This window comes from Acomys russatus, chromosome 3 (genome assembly GCF_903995435.1).
Source record: "Acomys russatus chromosome 3, mAcoRus1.1, whole genome shotgun sequence".
NCBI classification, from domain to species: domain Eukaryota; kingdom Metazoa; phylum Chordata; class Mammalia; order Rodentia; family Muridae; genus Acomys; species Acomys russatus.
The window spans coordinates 29567772-29586304 of NC_067139.1; the positions used below are offsets into that span (position 1 = coordinate 29567772).

The 18533-nt window shown below is 45.2% G+C and overlaps 1 protein-coding gene across 1 annotated transcript; it reads left to right on the plus strand.

Moving 5' to 3' along the window:
* The first annotated feature begins 6931 nt into the window (after positions 1–6931).
* Positions 6932–18030, plus strand: Rbm24 (RNA binding motif protein 24). Its single transcript, XM_051170783.1, has 4 exons — positions 6932–7912; positions 9018–9141; positions 10502–10556; positions 17213–18030. The coding sequence occupies exons 1-4, from the start codon at positions 7745–7747 to the stop codon at positions 17574–17576; spliced, it is 711 nt and encodes a 236-aa protein (XP_051026740.1). The 5' UTR covers positions 6932–7744; the 3' UTR covers positions 17577–18030.
* Positions 18031–18533: the final 503 nt, after the last annotated feature.

Sequence of the window (18533 nt, forward strand, 5' to 3'; positions counted from 1 at the left end):
GTTACCTTTTTTGCCACTCCATTAGACACCGTTTTTAAACATGGGCGCTTCCCTATACAAACTAGCTTTACCTTCATTTGGGATTAAAGGCATACATCACCACTCCTGGATCTAATCTTTTCTTTATCTGATACTTACTCTATACCAGGCTGGCTTTGAACTCAGATCTTTTTTCCTCTGTCCATGCAGCAGACAAGGTGAAAGGCTACACGATTTTAACGAGACCAAAAGCAGGAAAGTAGACCACATCAAATCCAGGCTGTGATGCCGAATGCAGTCACTTGGGCCAGACACCATGAGATATCTTGGTTATTAGAGGCAGTGGTGATGGGGAAAGAGGGAAAGATGCGATCTGACGTATTAGGGAGCATCCTCCTAGATGAATCACAGTGCGTATCCTAGGAGATAGGATGATGGCGTGCCAGTTGTAACATGGCATGGGTAATGACACATCTTATGAAACAGCTCTTGGTATAACATTTTGTCCCAACAGAGGCTGAGTGCCTGACCAGGTGACACCAAATGAGCATGCAGCCATAACTCCTAATTGTAAGCCAGGTCTAGCGACACCACAAAGTTCAGGCCACTTTAGACACCAACCTCAAATGGGGACCCAAGGTGGACCGAACTCTACCCAGTTGGCTACACATTCACAGATTATTTCTACAAATCTTTGCCCAACTCCAAATTTTTTGTCTCATTAAAAAAAAAAAAAAAAAAAGGCAGTTTTCAAAAGAAAAACAAATGGTCCAGAAATATATGAGGGTGAAAAATTAAGTGATGAGAGTGCATTTTTACCCAAGAAAGTAAGTTAAAATTTTTCAAATTTCAATGCACATTTCCAGTGCACCATTGTGTTCTTTCCAAAGCATTCATTCTACCACTGCTGTGCATCCAAGGACTCAGAAGTTCACAACCATGGGTCTAATGGGGTGGTGGTACCTTCTTGCTCATGTCACACTTGAAGCCTGAGCTGCTTCTTTCTAATCTTGGCATCAGAAGTTTCAGATCACTTGCTACATTGTGCATTTGAGGGCAGCATGGGGTGCATGAGACCCTGTCTAGGAAGAAAGAAAGGAATGAAGAAAGGATGGGGGCAGGGAAGGAAAGAGGAAGAGAGGAAGGAGTGAAGGGAAGAATGAAGAAAAATTAAATCTGATGTTATCATATTAAAGACAATTTAAGATTATGTATCAAAAGCTCTAAATATGGGCTTACCCTTCAATGTATCCAGAGCTTGTAAGACTGCAGTCGCCTGAAAAATATTTGAGCGTTAGAGTTTAACGGCGAGCAAGATGAAGTCCCTTAGGGAGCCAGCCTGAAGTAGCAGCCAACAATGAATATAAACTCTTATTTGTAAGGGTATTAATTTATAGCCCTTTGTAATAATCAATAAGATAACATAAATACTTTTAAAGAATAAATGATCTTGGAGCACTGACATGATAAAATGGTACTTAAAATGAATTACAGAAACCATTTCATGGTAAGAAAAACTATTTCACCATATAAGGCTTTCTTTTTTTTTTTTTTTTTTTTTTTTTTTTTAGTTGATGGTAACACAGTGTAGAGTGGAATGAATGGTGTTTGTACACTGTCCTGTGTGTTATTTATATGCAAGAAAAGCCCCGAATCGATTGCTCTGAAATGTCAATAGTTATTCTAAGAGGAAGAATTATGGGTGCATTTGGTTTTCTCCTGTGTGTATCTTGCTGCCAATCTGTAATTTTCTACCACAAATATGCCTTTCCGTTGTTACCAGAGAAAACATAGCTTTGGTGGAATGACCTTGAATAGTTTATATTAGAAAGAAAGTAAATAACACTCAGGTCGTAGCATTGGGTTATCTCCAAAATCTGGGGTAACCAAGAGATGTCTTTAAGTAAAGTGGGGGAGGGGTTGAGTAGAGCCTTCATTCTGGGGTAGGTATAGTCCCTTTATCCCTCTGCCTCTAATGACCCTTTCTGGTCACTAGAGAGGAAGCTTGCACCTTGCCCATGGCATGCAAGTACTCCCATCACTGATCTGTGCCCCTAACCCTACATTTGTGCTTTCTAATCCAGAAAACCAAACAGGTTGTGGGAGCTGGTTAATGACTATCTGGACCAAGCCCTATGCCTCCTGTCCCAGGATTCAAGGCTGTTTGTGCCACTGTGCCCTTTGCCTAGACCACAGCAACATCTCCAGGATAACACTGTCATCCAGAGCGGTCATCCAATACATTTGGAGAGTTCCATCAGTGTCCTAAAAATAACTCAGGCAGCCTGGAGGCTCACTGTGTACCGGCTTGAAACCCAAGTGTGCCCCGAGTTGAAAAGGGAAAGCCACATGGTGGGTTAAATGCTTGGATTCTCTCCTGGCCTTCCAAATTTAAACAGAAATTCAAGTGTGCTCACAGCCGCAGCAGAGGGAGATTGGTTTGCAAGGTGAAGTTAACCACGAACTTATGTGTACTTTCATTTTAACTCTTGTCTGATCATTTAAATAACTGTACACTGCTTTCCGATGTGGGGATGCTGGACATAAAATCGGTGCCTATGACTTCAATATTTACACTTCAAGCCATTTCACCAGCCTGGCTGAGGTGGAATGCAACATGAATAGATTTCTCCAAGATAGGGATGAGCTGTGGGGCCTGGGTTTCCAACTGCCAGGTCAACTCACGAAAACACCAGCCCGGCCCATTATGTGCTCTGTGTGTGTGGATTACCAGCCAGCCCAGAGAAACGGGGATAGCTGCTTACGGCTTCTCCAAAGGCCAGAATGCCCACATCCGTCTTGGAATGCTCACAGGAACTCGAGGACAGAACATTTCCAAACAACCGAATAAAGGCTTACCTGAGGCTACGCTTCATTTTCCAAAAAAAGTTAAATACCTGGCCTAAACATTCTCTCCGCAATATATTGGCTCGTATCAAACACTGGACAGTGGTTATACATCCCCCACCCCCACCCAGGGCTGAGGATGGAACCAATGGTCTTGCTTGCTAGGCAAGGGCTCTACCACTGAGCTATGCAAGCGGGCGTCCTAGGGTAAAGGTGAGCCTGAAGGTTGACCTCCCAGCCTTTAGCTCTCCGTTATTTTGTTGCTGTTGTTTTCTTTTCAAGGTCTCCCTCTCCGGCTTGAAACTCACAAACTAGGCTAGGCTGGGCCTCCAGTAGTCTCCATGTCTCAAATTCTGGGGTGGATTGCAAATTCACTCTACTACACTTAGCTTTTCCCATGATTCTGGGGGTGGAACTCGGGGCCTCCTGCTTGCAAGGTAAGCTGTATACAGACAGGTCCCCCAGCCTCTGGTTTCAGTAGATACTTCTTTAGTACTGTAAAGCTCAATAAATGGTTTTGATAACCTGACGTGACAGCCAAGAGAGTGTCTAGATGCGAGTAAGCCTGAAGCTCCCATCCATGCTTGATTAAAGAGGGAAAAGTGGAGGGGGAAAGGGAAAAAAACAGATAAAATGAATATTTTGAGTTGGGCTTGGCCTCTAACAAATAAAGATTCTGAACAACATGGATGATAATTTACTATAAGTAGCAAAATGATATCAATCCTGCCGAGGAGTGGTAACCAAGGATTCAGGCACTAATTTGGACATGGCAAGCTTGGAACTTATTTATAACTTTTACAGTATTTTACCGTTCTTTCTTTCCAAAGAAATACACATGATATTGCACAAGGCATTTGGGTATCTGTGTCTCCTCTGCCAAAAGCAGCCAGGAGAGAGAAAAGAGTCTTCACATATTGTTATTTCAAGCCTGAATTTGTGACGGGCTATTGTGCAGAAATATTTGGTACTTAATAATCTTGAAGTTTGGAGTCCAATCCATCTGACAGCCCGGGGCCCACCGAGAGTGGGTCTGGTCTTTGTAACTGTGTTTACCTTTGTGTAGATGTGAAACCGAAGCCATAGTGGGCTGTGCGCGTGCTGAACGATGGCCTCTACTGATGCAGACTTAGAAAACAAAATTTAAAAATCACCAGTCCTCTTCCCCCCTCATTCTCAGCAACTCACAGTCTTTTGTTGACTAGGAACACTTTGATTATTTCTGGAATTTCCAAAATGTGTGAGTGCCCAAGTATCATCTTGTTCAAAATGAACCAATATCAGACAAAAGTGTCAAATATTCTCTAAGGGCAGTTTAGTGGGGCCCTCGTGGGATTGAAAGGTCTGCTCTTGCCTGTGTTATTTTCTTTGCTCCCTCTCTCTCTCTCTCTCTCTCTCTCTCTCTCTCTCTCTCTCTCTCTCTCTCTCTCCCTCCCCCTCTCAGTGTGTGTGTGTGTTTGTGTGTACATGTGTGTATGCACATGTGTGTGCGCGCGTGTGAATAAAGAGGCCAGAAATTGACCAAGATGTGCCAGCACATCTAGCTTTTCATGGTGATGCTGGGGTTCGAACTCAGGCCCTAACACTTGCATAGCAAGCATTTTGTCCACTAAGCAGTCTCCCCAGCCCTCAGAGTGAACGGTGTATTTTATTTCCTCCCCAAGCCTGAGGAGACAGCTATCCCATCATGGGGTAAAAGCTTCCTCTTAGCTTTCTCCACTTTGCCCAGTGACCACCATCCAAACTGCCGGCTGCACTTGCAGACACACTCTCCTTCTGTGCAGGGTGGACTGGCTTCTTACCCCTGTAGGAAGACACAAGACAGGCAGTGTCACAAGGTGTATGAGGCTTCTTGAGAGTCACCTCCCCTCTCAGAGGCTTTTGCCTGAGCTTCAGTGGAGTACTGTAATCCTTAAGTGACATTGCAAGATGAATATTAAACATTAAAAAGCAAGCCTCTTCTGTTTCAGGGCTTGCTTTTTTATTTTTAAAAATTATCCTTTGTCAAAAAAAAAATTATCCTTTGTCATACTGACACAGCCTTCCGTCTGAACGAGCACTTTACTTAACTGTTGTGGACAGGGTTTGTGTTTCCACACTCAAGCACTCATCTCAAATGGTGGTTCTTAACCTGTGGGTCATGGCCCCCAAAGACCATCAGAAAACAGATATTTACACTGCTATTCATAACCGTAACTACATTACATTTATGGAGTAGCAATGAAAATAAATTTATGATTGAGGATCACCACATCATGAGGAACTGTACTAAAGGGTCAACATTTCCTATAAAATTCTGACATTATAAATTATTTTTTTTTCTTAGCAATTAAACTTTATTATGTAACCCAACTAGCTTATAAAAGAAAAAAAAAAGGTTAAAGGGACGAAAGAGTAAACCTTCCGGTAGCCGTTCCACGGGACGGATCCTTAGGTGTCTCTCTGGCCGGCGTGCTGATCCAGCTTGTCCGCTGTTGCCTGCACGCTCTCCCTACAGCCGACTTTGTTTTTTTCATAAATTATTTTTTTAAACCTGGATTAACAATAGATTTCTTAGTTTTCCTTATCTCTCACTGTGGGTTCAAACCGAATCTAATCACCTCAGGAACCTCTGGTGGAAATCAGCAAGATGAGCTAAAGATTTCTCACAAGAATATCCGCTAGTGATTCTCGTTCACCTTTACACACGCCACATTCTTCTTCGGCTCTGGTTGACAGCTAAGGTGCCCTGGGAAGTAACCAGGGTTTGTCTGTGGGGCTCTATCAGTTAACACATTGACCTGTTTAAAAGGAAATAAAAGGTGTAGCTCGGGGCAATTAGTGTTGGAACTACACTGGCAAAAATCGCTTAAACAGAGCTCGTGCAGAGAGAGCAGAGGGTGCAATGTTCTGTTCACATTACAAACTTTCATCAGGGACCCGGGGACGTCGCGCAGTTGGCAGAGTGCTTGCCTGGCAGGCAGGAAGCCCTGCATTCCTTCCGGAAGCATCACATAAGCCCAGTGAAGCTCTATGCGCCTGCAATGCCGGCATTCAGGACTTGGAGACAGGCGAATCAGAAGTTCAAAGTCATCCTAGTGATGACTCAGGAAGTTCAAGATCAACCTGGGATACATGAGACCCTGTCTCAAAAAAAAATTTTTTTTAATCTAAACTTAAAAGACGACTGACTGATTTCAAAGCCGTGTTAGTTAAAAGCCCTACTGTGGGGCGGGGAGGGGGGGCGGGAGTGGCAACTAGCTGGCTAAATTAATAAATATATATCACGTTTAATGTATTCTGTGTATGCTTTCAGATTTGCTGTTAAAAACCAATTGTTATGTAACAGGTTGGGTTTTTTTTTTTATTCCTCTCTCTCTCTTTTAAAAGAAATCATACGTTTTAACAATTATATTCAGATAAATAAATGAGGTCAATTCGCTAAACGTTTTGTAATTCAAATAGAAGGAAATAGATTCTTTGCTTAGAAAAAAAAAGGCGGAGGCGGGAGAGACTTATTATGATGAGACAGACATTGTACCCATCTTTCTGAATAACTAAGTTAGACAGGAAGCACAAATTTGATGGTTGTGGGAGGTACAGTCCTAATTCATGGTCCTCCGAAGTAGAAGGCAGAGTCTGATGGACACAAACACCCTTCACTGGCTGTGAGCCAAAAGCTAATGTTTTTCTCAAGCCACCCAAATGTTAGGGGTAGCATCATCATCATCATCATCATCATCATCATCATCACCACCACCACCACCATTATTCTACACTACACCACACTATACCCCTAGGGCTCTACCTCTTAGTTTCCCACAGCACCAAGCTTTTGGGGGCCAAGAAAACCTGAGGGCTCTTTCATGGCCCAGACTCCTAAAGGAGGCAGATTTCCTGGGCCCCAGGTGTTTGGGAGGGGACTGGCCTATTTACAAACCTCCCCAAGCTGGGCGGGGGGGGGGCAGGGGGGGAAGGGAAAACGGGGGCGGGGTGGCTGGAAGACTCTCAAGTCAACTGGACATGCCATGCCATCGAGGCCTGTCTCGAAGAGCTCGCGTGGTCGGCTTTGGACAGCCAAGAAGCTCCCCTTCCGGGCGTGTACTCAAAGCACTCCGGGTCCCTGCCTGTGTCGCCAGGGGTCTTTGCGACTCTGACCAGTAGGAGCAGGCAACAGCACAGCCAGGCCGCCTCCAGCCGCTTCCAACTCTGCCCCAGCAACAGCGCCGGAGCCCCAGCCAGGCGACCCAGCGCCGCGCCGCGCGCTCAGGGAGAGAAGCAGCTGTTCCCAACAGCTGGGGGGCGGCGGCGCCAGGCGCCCCAGGTGCTGTCCCGGCCAATCGCAGGCGTCCGGCCCGCCCCCTCCCCAGCCGGGCGTCGACCCCCGGTCCGCTGGGGAAGGGAGCAGAGGGTTGGAGAGCTGTCCTCTGTCCGCACAGGTCTGGTAGCTCTCAGGCAGGAGGGACAGTCCCCAGCCCTAGCCGGGCCCAACGCTACGCCCCCAGCTACCACCTCCTTGACCCCGGGACGCGGTGGCCTCTGAGCCAACCCCACTCCCACCCCAGCCACCGATTTTTTTGAGAAAGAAACATCTACCTCTTCTGGACTCAGAGACCATCACCCTCTCTTTGCATTAAAAAAAAATTTTTTTTTTTTTACTTCCACGCGGGGTGAGTGCAAAAGGCTCACGCTGGTTACCCGGACGATCGGGAGGGTCTGGACAGTGACCGGACGTGGGGACGAGAGCAGAGCGCCCGGGCGAGTGTCCGGGGCCGAAGGCCATTCGGGAAGCAGAGCGCCCAGCGCCCACGCCGCGCCCTCGCCCCCGCGCGCTCCCTCAGCCCCCGGCGGCCGCCGTGCGCTGCGGGAGACGCGGAGCCCAAGGACCAGGCGCAGCCGCAGCCGCAGCCGGAGCCCGAGCCGCGGGGCGGGCGCGAAGATGCACACGACCCAGAAGGACACGACGTACACTAAGATCTTCGTGGGAGGGCTGCCCTACCACACCACAGACGCCAGCCTGCGCAAGTACTTCGAGGTCTTCGGCGACATCGAGGAGGCCGTGGTCATCACCGACCGGCAAACGGGCAAGTCCCGGGGCTACGGATTTGTAAGTTACACAGAAGGGCTCGAGGTGGGGGTAGGGGGGGACAACTAAGAGAGGTACTGGTGGGGAGACCGAAAACAGGCCAGGAGGGAGCGAGTGGCCCCAGGCCTTCGGGAGTCAGAGCTTGGGGTGAGGGGCTCTGTGGGACGACCACGCGGGACGCCCCCTCCACTCGGAGCTGAGAGGAAACTTCAAGTATGACGGGGCTTGGGAGAGCGGGGGCTCGTGCCTGCCTCGCGGGTTTCAGAGAGGACCTTAGGGGATGCTATTTCGGTGGCCCAAGAGCTTGGGACTGAGAGCAGGATCTAGGATGCAGAGAGCTGGGAGGGAGGGAACGGAGCCCCGCACTGTGGCATTCCGGGCTTGGAGGCTGGTTGTTAAGTGCTTTGTTTAAAAAAAAAAAAAAAAAAAAAAAAAAAAAAAAAAAAAGTGTGTGTGTGCGTGTGTGTTGTTAAGTGCTTTGTTTAAAAAAAAAAAGTGTGTGTGTGTGTGTGTGTGTGTGTGTGTAAGGAAGAGACATTTAGGAGGTGTCACACCCCTACCTTTCAAATCGCTAAGGTAGCTTCTGAAAAGAAAAGAAAAGAAAAGAAAAAGCTGACCCTCTGGCTGTTTGCCTACCTAACTGAAACAGCACATTAAGCTTCCTGGAGATTTAAAGGGGCAAATTCTGCTGCCCTAAGAGCTGGGAGTCCTGGAGCGGGACAATCGCTATTGTCGCTGGGGAGTGTTTGCCTGTTGGGAGCAACCAGCTGGTTTGGGGCTGGACTTTGTTTAAAGCCCACTGTGCCTCTGGGGCCCGGGTGGGGACCAAGAAGGGACTTTGGGAAAGGGGTAAATCTACAGGCGATTTCAGAACTGTGGTTTCCAAATCTGTTAGGCCCCACACCAGCACCCTTCAGACTTTGGTTGGGGTGGAGGGGCTCTTCTTTCTTCTTTCTGCTTATTTTTTTAAAGGAGAGAATGAAGGGTTAATGTCCCAACCGCGCCCCCACCCACCCCCATTCCCAAATAAGAAAGAAAGGAAAAGAAAGAAAGAAAGCTCAGTGACTTCACTATTTTTCCTTCAGGGGTTAACTGAGGGCTTTGTGTGTCTGTGTGTGTTGCTAAGGTCACCATGGCTGACCGGGCTGCTGCTGAAAGAGCCTGCAAGGATCCCAACCCCATCATTGATGGTAGGAAGGCCAATGTGAATCTGGCATACTTGGGAGCAAAACCAAGAATCATGCAGCCAGGTGAGCAGTGCCTACCCCTCTCCCGCCCCCCAAACCCTCCCCCCAGCAGTAGAGTTATCAGCCCACACCATGCCCAGCCCAGAAAAAAAAAAAAAAAAACTAGCTTCCTGAAAATCTGTAGTAGTGTTTGCTAAAACCTGAGTAGGGGCTGGTTATTCCACCAGAGCATTAAAGATACATCAGTGGTGTAAGTATGCCGCTGGGTACTTGAAATGTATCTATGTGCAAAAATAGCTCTTAGGGGCCGGATCACTTGCCCTCAAAGGTTAATTTCCTATATGATAAGCATTCCTATCTGCTTTCAGTTATCCGATTTTTACTAGCCACTTGTAGCTGAAAAGGAAAACTATGTGGGCCTTGTCACTCACCTCCAGCCAGTGAGCCTCCCTTCTTCCTGTGGTCTAGGTCAGTCATGCAGTGTTCACAGCAGGCATGACTTGAACCCTGACCTAAGAGAGGCATAACACACATTTTCACATAAAATCACAGAACACTAGCAATCAAATACTTACACATAGGAAAATCTCACATTCACAAGTTACAGGGTTTTTTACTTGTTTTGCTTTGTTTTGTTAGTGACACTTACTTGGAAATGAGAAATAATTTACTAAAAAATCCCTGTAGCTGTTAGTTGACAGTGGGGCGTAGCTTTGTCCATGTGAAAATATGGCTGGTTGTATAATTTGGTGCTGTCCTGTACACTTATTGAAAATCACTCACTTGATGATCGAACAAATATCTTCAATCCCCTGGACAAGCAACTCTGTTGACTAAATTGCGTGCTCCGCACTCTGCCTTTTCTACGGGAAGTTTAAAAAGAGGTTGACATTTCTGTTCAGGAGCTTGGTTGACAGAAAGGGAACTCATGAGGAAATACCCACGGACATTCAAAACTATGTCTTTCTGAAACATCTTTTGTGCATGTATTACTCTTTGAAAACGGATGGGGGAATTTGTTTTGTGAAATATTAATGCTATAAACTGTACAATTTTTTCAGAATGTTACAAATTGCAGAGATTTTTTTATCTTTACTTTTTCTTTTTCACTCATGGGTTGGAACTGTAGGAATATTTGTGAATTTCACTTCATTGTTTTTGTGGGTCTCCCTCATGAGCATTTTTCTCCAGTCTAAATTTTTAAAGATATTTTTTAATGTCTGTTAATTAAACTTTGCAGGGTTTTTTTTTTTTTTAGGATGAATGACAACATTTATAAAATAGATATACTTTCTGTATGTAAAGAACATGTCCATGAATACTCAAAAGTGTTATATGACTGCTTCTTTTTTGCAGTTTCTGTGTAGGAAAAGTAAGTTCCTAACTGTGCACAAATGGAAAATGTGGTGTGTTTTATTGCTAGGTTTTGCCTTTGGAGTTCAACAGCTTCACCCGGCCCTTATACAAAGACCTTTTGGGTAAGTCTGTTCACCAAAGCCTCCAAAGTTCCAACATGGCCACCGTTTGTTACCCTGCCTCTTAGTTATGAACAGACAAGGTCGATATGTCACTGAATGTCCCGGGTCTTGCATATTTATATATGCTTATGTATTTTTTAATGCTGATACCATAAATATTTTTAGATGAGTCAAGTTATCTGACCAAGTTTGCAGTCTCCAAACCAGCCAAATGTTGGGCTTATGATTAAACAAAACAAAACAAAACAAAATACCAGGTATGACTTGTGCACAAGACATGTGTCCCGTCACCATTCCTGCTGTTCAGCTTGACTCAATGTTATTTATCTCTTTCTAACCTGACAGGGCTCGTATACAGTTAAGCTAACTGATGAGAAGGATGCGATGATAAGAGGTGGACTAGTTCTGTTTGGAATTAAACTCTGTAACCAGTAGACTCAGACACAAGCTCAGATGGTGATTAACCGTGCATGGATGTTGGTGGTGTTGTTTTCATTTTTTTTCTTTTCACTATAGTCCATAGCCCTCCGTGTGCTTTATTTCATTTATTACAATAATGAAGTGGTGTTGATAGCTAAACTGTGTGCTTTGACTTAATTGAACAGAGCTGTAGTGAGTGTTTCCTTTCCTTGGGGAAGGGGCTCTTTGCCGTTTGGTTTTGGTGGTGGTGAGCAGTGTTGACTTCTGACTTTGCCATGGGAAGCAAAGGGCCTTTTTTTCCCCCTCCCCTTCCTGCTTTTAAGCTATTAGCCTGTGACTTCCATTTAACATTTTTGTAGTGAGTGCTAAATTGTGTGATTTCTCTCTGTAAGAACACAGAATCGCTGCTTGCATGTTGTAAGTCTCTGTTTTCTGGGAACGGGGCTTTCTTTTGCAATGTTCGTCCACCTCCAGGTCTTCCGATGAAGGTCCAGCAACTCTATTCCGATTTCATTAACAATCACCAGTTTGGGCTCCCCCTTCCCCTTAATTTTGCTTGGTTTTTGTTTTGAGGAGCACAGTACTAACTCCACCTTTCAGACCCACCAGGGAAGCAGCCTGCTCACATTTGTGTTTTTTCTGGTTTACCAGCTTCTGAGGTCCCCCATCCCCTTACATTAAACATGACACTAGAGGGAGGCCACCATCAGTTTATCCTGGACATTACAATCTGTTTCCTCCATCTTCCCCCCGATTGGTTTATCCTGGACATTACAATCTGTTTCCTCCGTCTTCCGCCCGATTGATATTCTTGTAACTCTCATTCTTTTGTGAGTTGCCAGGCTGTTTGAAGGAACTAAGCTGTGATCCAGCTTAGTACCTGACAATCTCCATGTGTCACCTAGAAGGCCAGAATCTGTCTTCATGAGTAGATGCCTACCTAAGCATCTCCTAATACAGGCTCACCCAAAACTAAGTAGCAAACTAGATTTTGATGGACACTTTCTTAATAGTCTCTTGTTATCTTAATCTATTAGTAACTGGTTCTTAGAGACATCTACAGCTTTTGGGAAAAGCTACAATTAATTAAGTATCGCTATGTATCGAAGCCCCTTCCAAGCCAAGGTGGATATGGACAGCAAGAGATGAGTTGATTGGGCCATACATTCTGCCCCCCCTCCCCACTTCCTCCTTGCCTCCCTCCCTTCTCCTCCCTTCCCCTCCCTCCTCCTCCCTTCTCTCTCTGCTCATATTTAACTATCAGTCAAGATGGGCCTATGGGAAAAAAACATACATCTGAAGTTGTACTAGTGGGCTTAGTCCTGACCTCCCAGGAATCATCTTGAGAGAGTGTAAACCCAAATCACTTAGCAGCTGTTCTAAAGCGTGCATCACTTGGTGTGTTCACTGGGGGGGGGGGGGGGGGGGCAGCAAGAAGATGGCAGAGCAGCTGACAAGCACTCATTGATAACTGGTTTATAATTGTTTCAAGTTTAAGAGGAATTCAGAACCGTAGGAAAATATGTGGGTTGGAAGAATTGGACACGCTGTGGGGAGGGGAGTAGACTTGAACTGGCTGAGGGCACTGGGTGCATCTCAAAGGTGTGTGGTAGGATGAACAAGCAGGGAGGCTCCGAAAGAGGCTCAGCGCATAGAGAAAGGACAGCGCACTGGAGCACCAGCTGAAAATATCTGGCTTGGCGGTGGTAGTCCTAGATCCTTGAGAAAATAAGTAACAAAGAAGACAAGAACCACCAGGGTGATATGTATTACATGGAAATGTTAAATCAAGTGTGTTTTTATAGTAACCTTTTGTTTTTCATCTCTTCTGATATTAACTGTCTCTGTGATGAATGGTGATTGTTACTGTGTGCATAAATTGTTTGAATTGGAGATTCAAGTTGAGCTTGAGATAAGAAACAGATAGCATTCCAGGTAGGCCAAGTAAGGTTTTTCTTTTCTTTCTTTCTTTCTTTTTTTTTTTTTTTTTTTTTTTTTTTTTGAGTGGTTCTCAGTACTGCCCCTGATTCCAGGTCTGTAACCAAAAAATCACACCTGGTCACCCTAAATTCCCTTTGAATGCCACATGTTCTTGTTTTAGGCTTAGCCTCGAAGCAAGCCTGAGAATTTATAACTTTTTCCTTGCTTGAAAGGCTTAGTGAGGAGACTGTTAGTTTTCTGTGGTTCTTAAATAGCCCCTGGGTTTGTCTTTAAAGACAAACACATTGGTTGAAAGAACTTTGGATTGAGCAGAGGGCAGATGTGGAAGGACTTGATGACCTTTAGCTTCTAAATAGTCTCTGTTTGAAAGAAGTATTTTCTCATCACAACTTTGGAAAGGAGATGCTGCAGGTTTGTGAGTAAAGCTTTAAGCACCCCTTAACCATACAGTTAAGTATTTCCTGAGCACCCATATCAGTGCCTAGCTTTACGCTAGAGGTGGTGACCCGGGCTACTGTGTATGTAGAACTGACTAAAGAACCACATAAATTATGCCATTTACTTCTTATAGTCATTTGAAAAAGATGCTGTTAAGGTTCTCTCTTTGGAACAAACAGAACAAGTATAGACAGGTTCGTTAACTTCCCCCTGATCACAGCAGCAGTGTGCGTGCCAACTATGATTCCAAGTTTAGAGTCATGGTCTGCTTTACCTTGGAAGCTGTGTCCATTCCCCGGTGTCATGCTACAGCCAGAAAAATGCATACTGTCACTTTCTCCTCACCTGGTAATAAAATAATCAGTGCTAAGAAGGACCTCTGACAGAGGGAGAGACACAGCACATCAATGGGTCTCAAAAAAAAAAAAAAAAAGTCTTCCTGAAGAGGATGAGCTAGATCGTGGATGGAGGGTGAAGATGTGAAGCTATTTTAAGTAAGCCCCTGCCGTGCTAAGCAGTGGCAGACCCCTTCACAGAGAACTTTATTTAATGTTCATCAACTCCAGGCTGGAAAACATCAATCCCTTTCACAAAGGAACAATGAGAAATAAAGAGGGAATATAAACTCCCAAAGGCTCTTGTGCACCAAGGGCGAGAGCTACAGTGAATGGGGAAGGTAGAGACTGGCGGAGGGTTGGCATCCTGCATGAGGGGTGGGTGGCATGTGCTAAAGTAGGATCCAGCCATCTGTGGCATGGCCAGGGAGTAGTAAGATGCCCTACAGACCTGGGTTCAAAGAGCTAAAAAGATACTAAAAAGGTATTTTGGAGACAGATGCACAAAAGGCCCAAAATGATGAGACTTGGTCCCCAGTCTTCATGACAGATTAGAAGAGCTAACTTGTGTTATTGCTTTGAAAGTCCCAGGGACTAGCCTGGCATGGTGGTACATTCTTGGAATCTCAGAACTCCAATGGTTGAGGCAGGATGATCATAAGTTTGAAGCCAGTCTGGGCTACACAGAGAGACCTTGTCTTAGAAAAGAACGGAAGAGAAAAGAGGAAGGAAGGGAGGGAATCACAGAGAGATGTCAGAGGGACCTAAAGAAATGGAGACAGAAGAAAAATGCAGTCGTTTTGTTTAATCGCCTGGGATGTCCACTTGGCTCTTGAGCTTTGTAGCTGCTCACTGTAAGCATTCTATGGTAAATTAAAGGTCTGGGGGTTAGAGTTCTAGTAGGAGGAGCGTTCCCAAATACTAAAAGAGCTCCCAGCACACCCCACATTCCTCTGCTCCCTTCTCACTGAACTGAGACATGGGAGTCTCTCAGGCATCTTCTGGAGTTCTCTGGGCTCCCCTTTTCCATGATCTTTTTTTTTTTTTTTAAAGGCCTCGGGTCTTCATTGGCTTTTCAGACACTGTCCTCGCCCTTGTCAGCCTTCAGAAAGGAATCTGGTCTTCCAGAAAAATAAACGATATTCTCATCGGGTCGCTCTGTTCAATCAGAAATAGTCATTAACATAAATACAGAGACATAATTCTTGAAGCAATTCTTTCCCTGTTTTAACACATTCTACACACACACACACACACACACACACACACACACACACACACACACACTTTAACTTTCCTCTTTTTGGGGGGTCCAGGGGGTTAAGAGTAAACCTCCTTTGAGTTACTTTGTTATTTGAAAATACAAATCTATCAGACACTGTGCTGTCCTCAGCACACCAAGGGTTAATGTCTTTGTATCAGTGAGGTTTCAGACTGGCTGGCCTCTGCAGCTGATAGATGTTTCACGTTGGCCTTATAAAGACATTTTATCCAGTGGAAACCCTTGTCGCATGACAGGATCAAAAATAGCCCGGCTGCAGCCTCTGCCGTCCGTCACCACATGTAAACTGGCAGGAGAGGAGACTCTTTTAGCTGTGTCTGCACTTTGTGGACCTATCGGCTCTGGGGACAGTGTTTTATACAGCCACACCTGTCACCAAGGGTGAGCCAGTCACCTGATCTGACACAGAGTTCTGAATGTGTGCATGACCATGCTGCCACGCCTGGTTACTGACATGCGGTTAAGAACATCTCTAAAGTGTCCTCAGAAACACTTGGTGCTATGGTTTCTGCTGGCACTGAGAAATAACTACAGTTCTAGTAAAATTAAATGCATTTTTTAATTTCGGGGAGACAGAATTCACAGCTGTCTCTGATAATCTCATCTTTTCCACGGGTGTTCTTCACAAGTGCTTTCAGAAGAATTCTGAAGACACACACACACACACACACACACACACACACACACACAAATCCTCGTGTTTTTGAAAAGCCTGAACGCGATGTTTCGTCTTGAGTTCTTTAAAAATTTGAAGATGGTTATTTGCGCTTGTGCTACCAATAAGCTGGCCTTGTTGACAGCCAGATAGCATGCCTGTGTTCTATTTTTAGAAAGGTGGGGGGGGGGGGGTTGTGAGGGAGATTCATTTAAAGAAAGACAAAAATAAGACAGATATTTGAGGGAGCACTTTATAAGTGGGCAGCCATGAATCACAAGAGGGACAGCTGCAACACACGGGATTTTGTAAACAAACTTCTTGTAATTTTTTTTTTTAAACCAACTTTTAAGTGAGGGCCTCGGGCCTGTCCTGTCTGTATATGAGCTGTGAATGCTAATATTTTAAATTTTAAAATGATACTTGATTTCTAGCACGTTCTTGGCTCTCTACAGGGGGACCCGTAACTGTACAACTGAACTGTACAAAATGTCACCCAGTGGGCAGATTGAAAGCAGATAGGTTAATAAATCAATTTCTCCTGACATGGACCCTAACATAAGAGTTAGCAGATGGGCAGGATAACTGTTGCCTTACAGACTATATCTTTTAAGTCTCTGATAGGTTCCGAGACATTTTGGTTCTATTTTCCTGTCCCTATCTTTCCTGTCAACCTCATCACCCTGGCCCCTTTCTGTCTGTCTTGCATAGAGACAAGCAAGCTGGCTGAGCCTCAGGTGCCTGATAGTCAAACAGGTTTGATTGACTGTTCTGTCCTTACGAAAAAAATAAAAAACAAAAGAGAGAGTGGAAGTGTGCCGCACACCTCTTTGGGAATCACTGCCGGGACTGTTAATAGCATTTTGGTGGCTTCCCCACAACAGCCTTTTGTGAACCGAGTGAGCTGCACTACTGTCATTTGAGGAGTGTGACTGCCGTGTTTACCACACTTGTGAACCTTGAAACTCCTGGTTTGGGTTTTTTTTATTTTATTTTATTTTATTTCATTTTTTCGCCTGCTTTTTTCGTAATTATGATTTTTAATCAGGGTGACTGAGGTTGCTGAGAGATTAATGTGTGCCGAGTCTGCCTAGCGATTTCAAATAGGGTTGCCATGATAAAGAAACACTCGGAATCTCTTCTCCCTCAAACAGCCAGACCGTCACCCCCACAGAACTGTGCGATCTCAGACAATTTCTGAGACCTGTATTAGTGCCATGGATTCTTCTATTTACTAGCTGTTATCTTCCTTATATGAACTCTACAAATTTTTCCAGAACTCCTGAAGCCCCTGTTAAATCTCCCTTCCATGCACATCCCTGGTGAACCATGATTCATTTTCCAAACTTGGCATACATGATAGTGCATGGTTCGAAGTCAGAGTGAAAACTCTTAACAAGGAGAATGTCATTCTGGCTTTGGTGATGAATTCTCTCCAGGGAGTAACAAATGGACTGCTAAAATGTAGATATTATGGCAACCCTATGTTGATAGCAACCACTAAATTTGAGTTTGTCCCCATCTCCAAGCAAAAAGTTCCACAAGAGATGACTGTTGCCTGACTTTGTTTCTCATTTCTTAACAGGATCCCTGCCCACTACGTCTACCCGCAGGCTTTTGTGCAGCCTGGAGTGGTCATTCCCCACGTCCAGCCTACAGCAGCTGCGGCTTCCACCACACCGTACATTGATTACACTGGAGCTGCTTACGCCCAATACTCAGCGGCTGCAGCCGCAGCTGCAGCAGCCGCTGCCTATGACCAGTACCCCTATGCAGCATCCCCAGCTGCTGCAGGCTACGTGACCACTGGGGGCTACAGCTATGCTGTCCAGCAGCCAATCACCGCCGCTGCACCTGGGTCAGCTGCCGCCGCGGCTGCAGCCGCAGCAGCCGCAGCAGCCTTCGGCCAGTACCAGCCTCAGCAGCTGCAGACAGACCGAATGCAGTAGACTGGCCAGTCTGGTCCAAGTCAAAAGAGTTTCTTGTTCCCTCCCAGTTTCCCAGGTGTTAGTAGTTGATGAGAAGGTTAACATTGACTTGACAGCTTTAAAAGGAGAAAGCAAAGCTATGTTGTGAAGCAAAGGTGTTACTTTTTCTTACTCCAAGGAGTGCTGCAGGTGGAGAGGGGAGAATGGGAGGGTAAGGAGCAGTTTTTGAAGTCAATCCCAAAGAGCCTGAGTTACACAGATTAGCCACTAGGACATGATGGCAGGGGTATGTATCAATGGGACTTCACTTTTATATTGGGGTTTTTTATTTTTTGCTCTTTTTATAGTATCAGGGAAGCAAACTGCCTTTTCCAAGTTAGAAAACGCTATGTGAATCTAGTTGAACCAGGGAATATGGAGTGAGCAATATGTAGCTTGAATTATGCGTAAATGTAGATTTAAAAAAAAAAACAAACAAACAAGACAGAAGAAGCGCTGGTTGTCCTTCGTTGCAGTCACCGAGACCTGCAAACTTTGCTGAGGCAGAAGGTAGTGTTTGCGCTATCTCAAAAATGGGCATCGAACAATCAGTCTAGGAGTGTGGCAGCAGGTACAGTGGTGGACAGGTACCAAAGCTATTTTCTCATCTGTCCTGCGGACACGTGGGATTGTGGAGCAATTGCTACTGCACCAGCTGCTCAGACAATCAATAATAGCACACACGGTTCTGGAAAGAGTCCGTCACTTGTACTCATTGGAGGAGCTTGTCACATTCGAATCCCTGTTTCACCTGGGGAAACGTTCATCTGCTGGTCAGGTTTTCACCACCACCACCACGACTCTTTTCTATTTATTGTACGGACTAAAAGATTATGGGTAAAGGCAGTCAGAGGTTGCAGATGCTCCACCCTTCAGGACTGTCTGGAGGACCTTTATTTTCTTCCTCCCCCTCCCCCTTTTTAAAATAATTTTACAGTT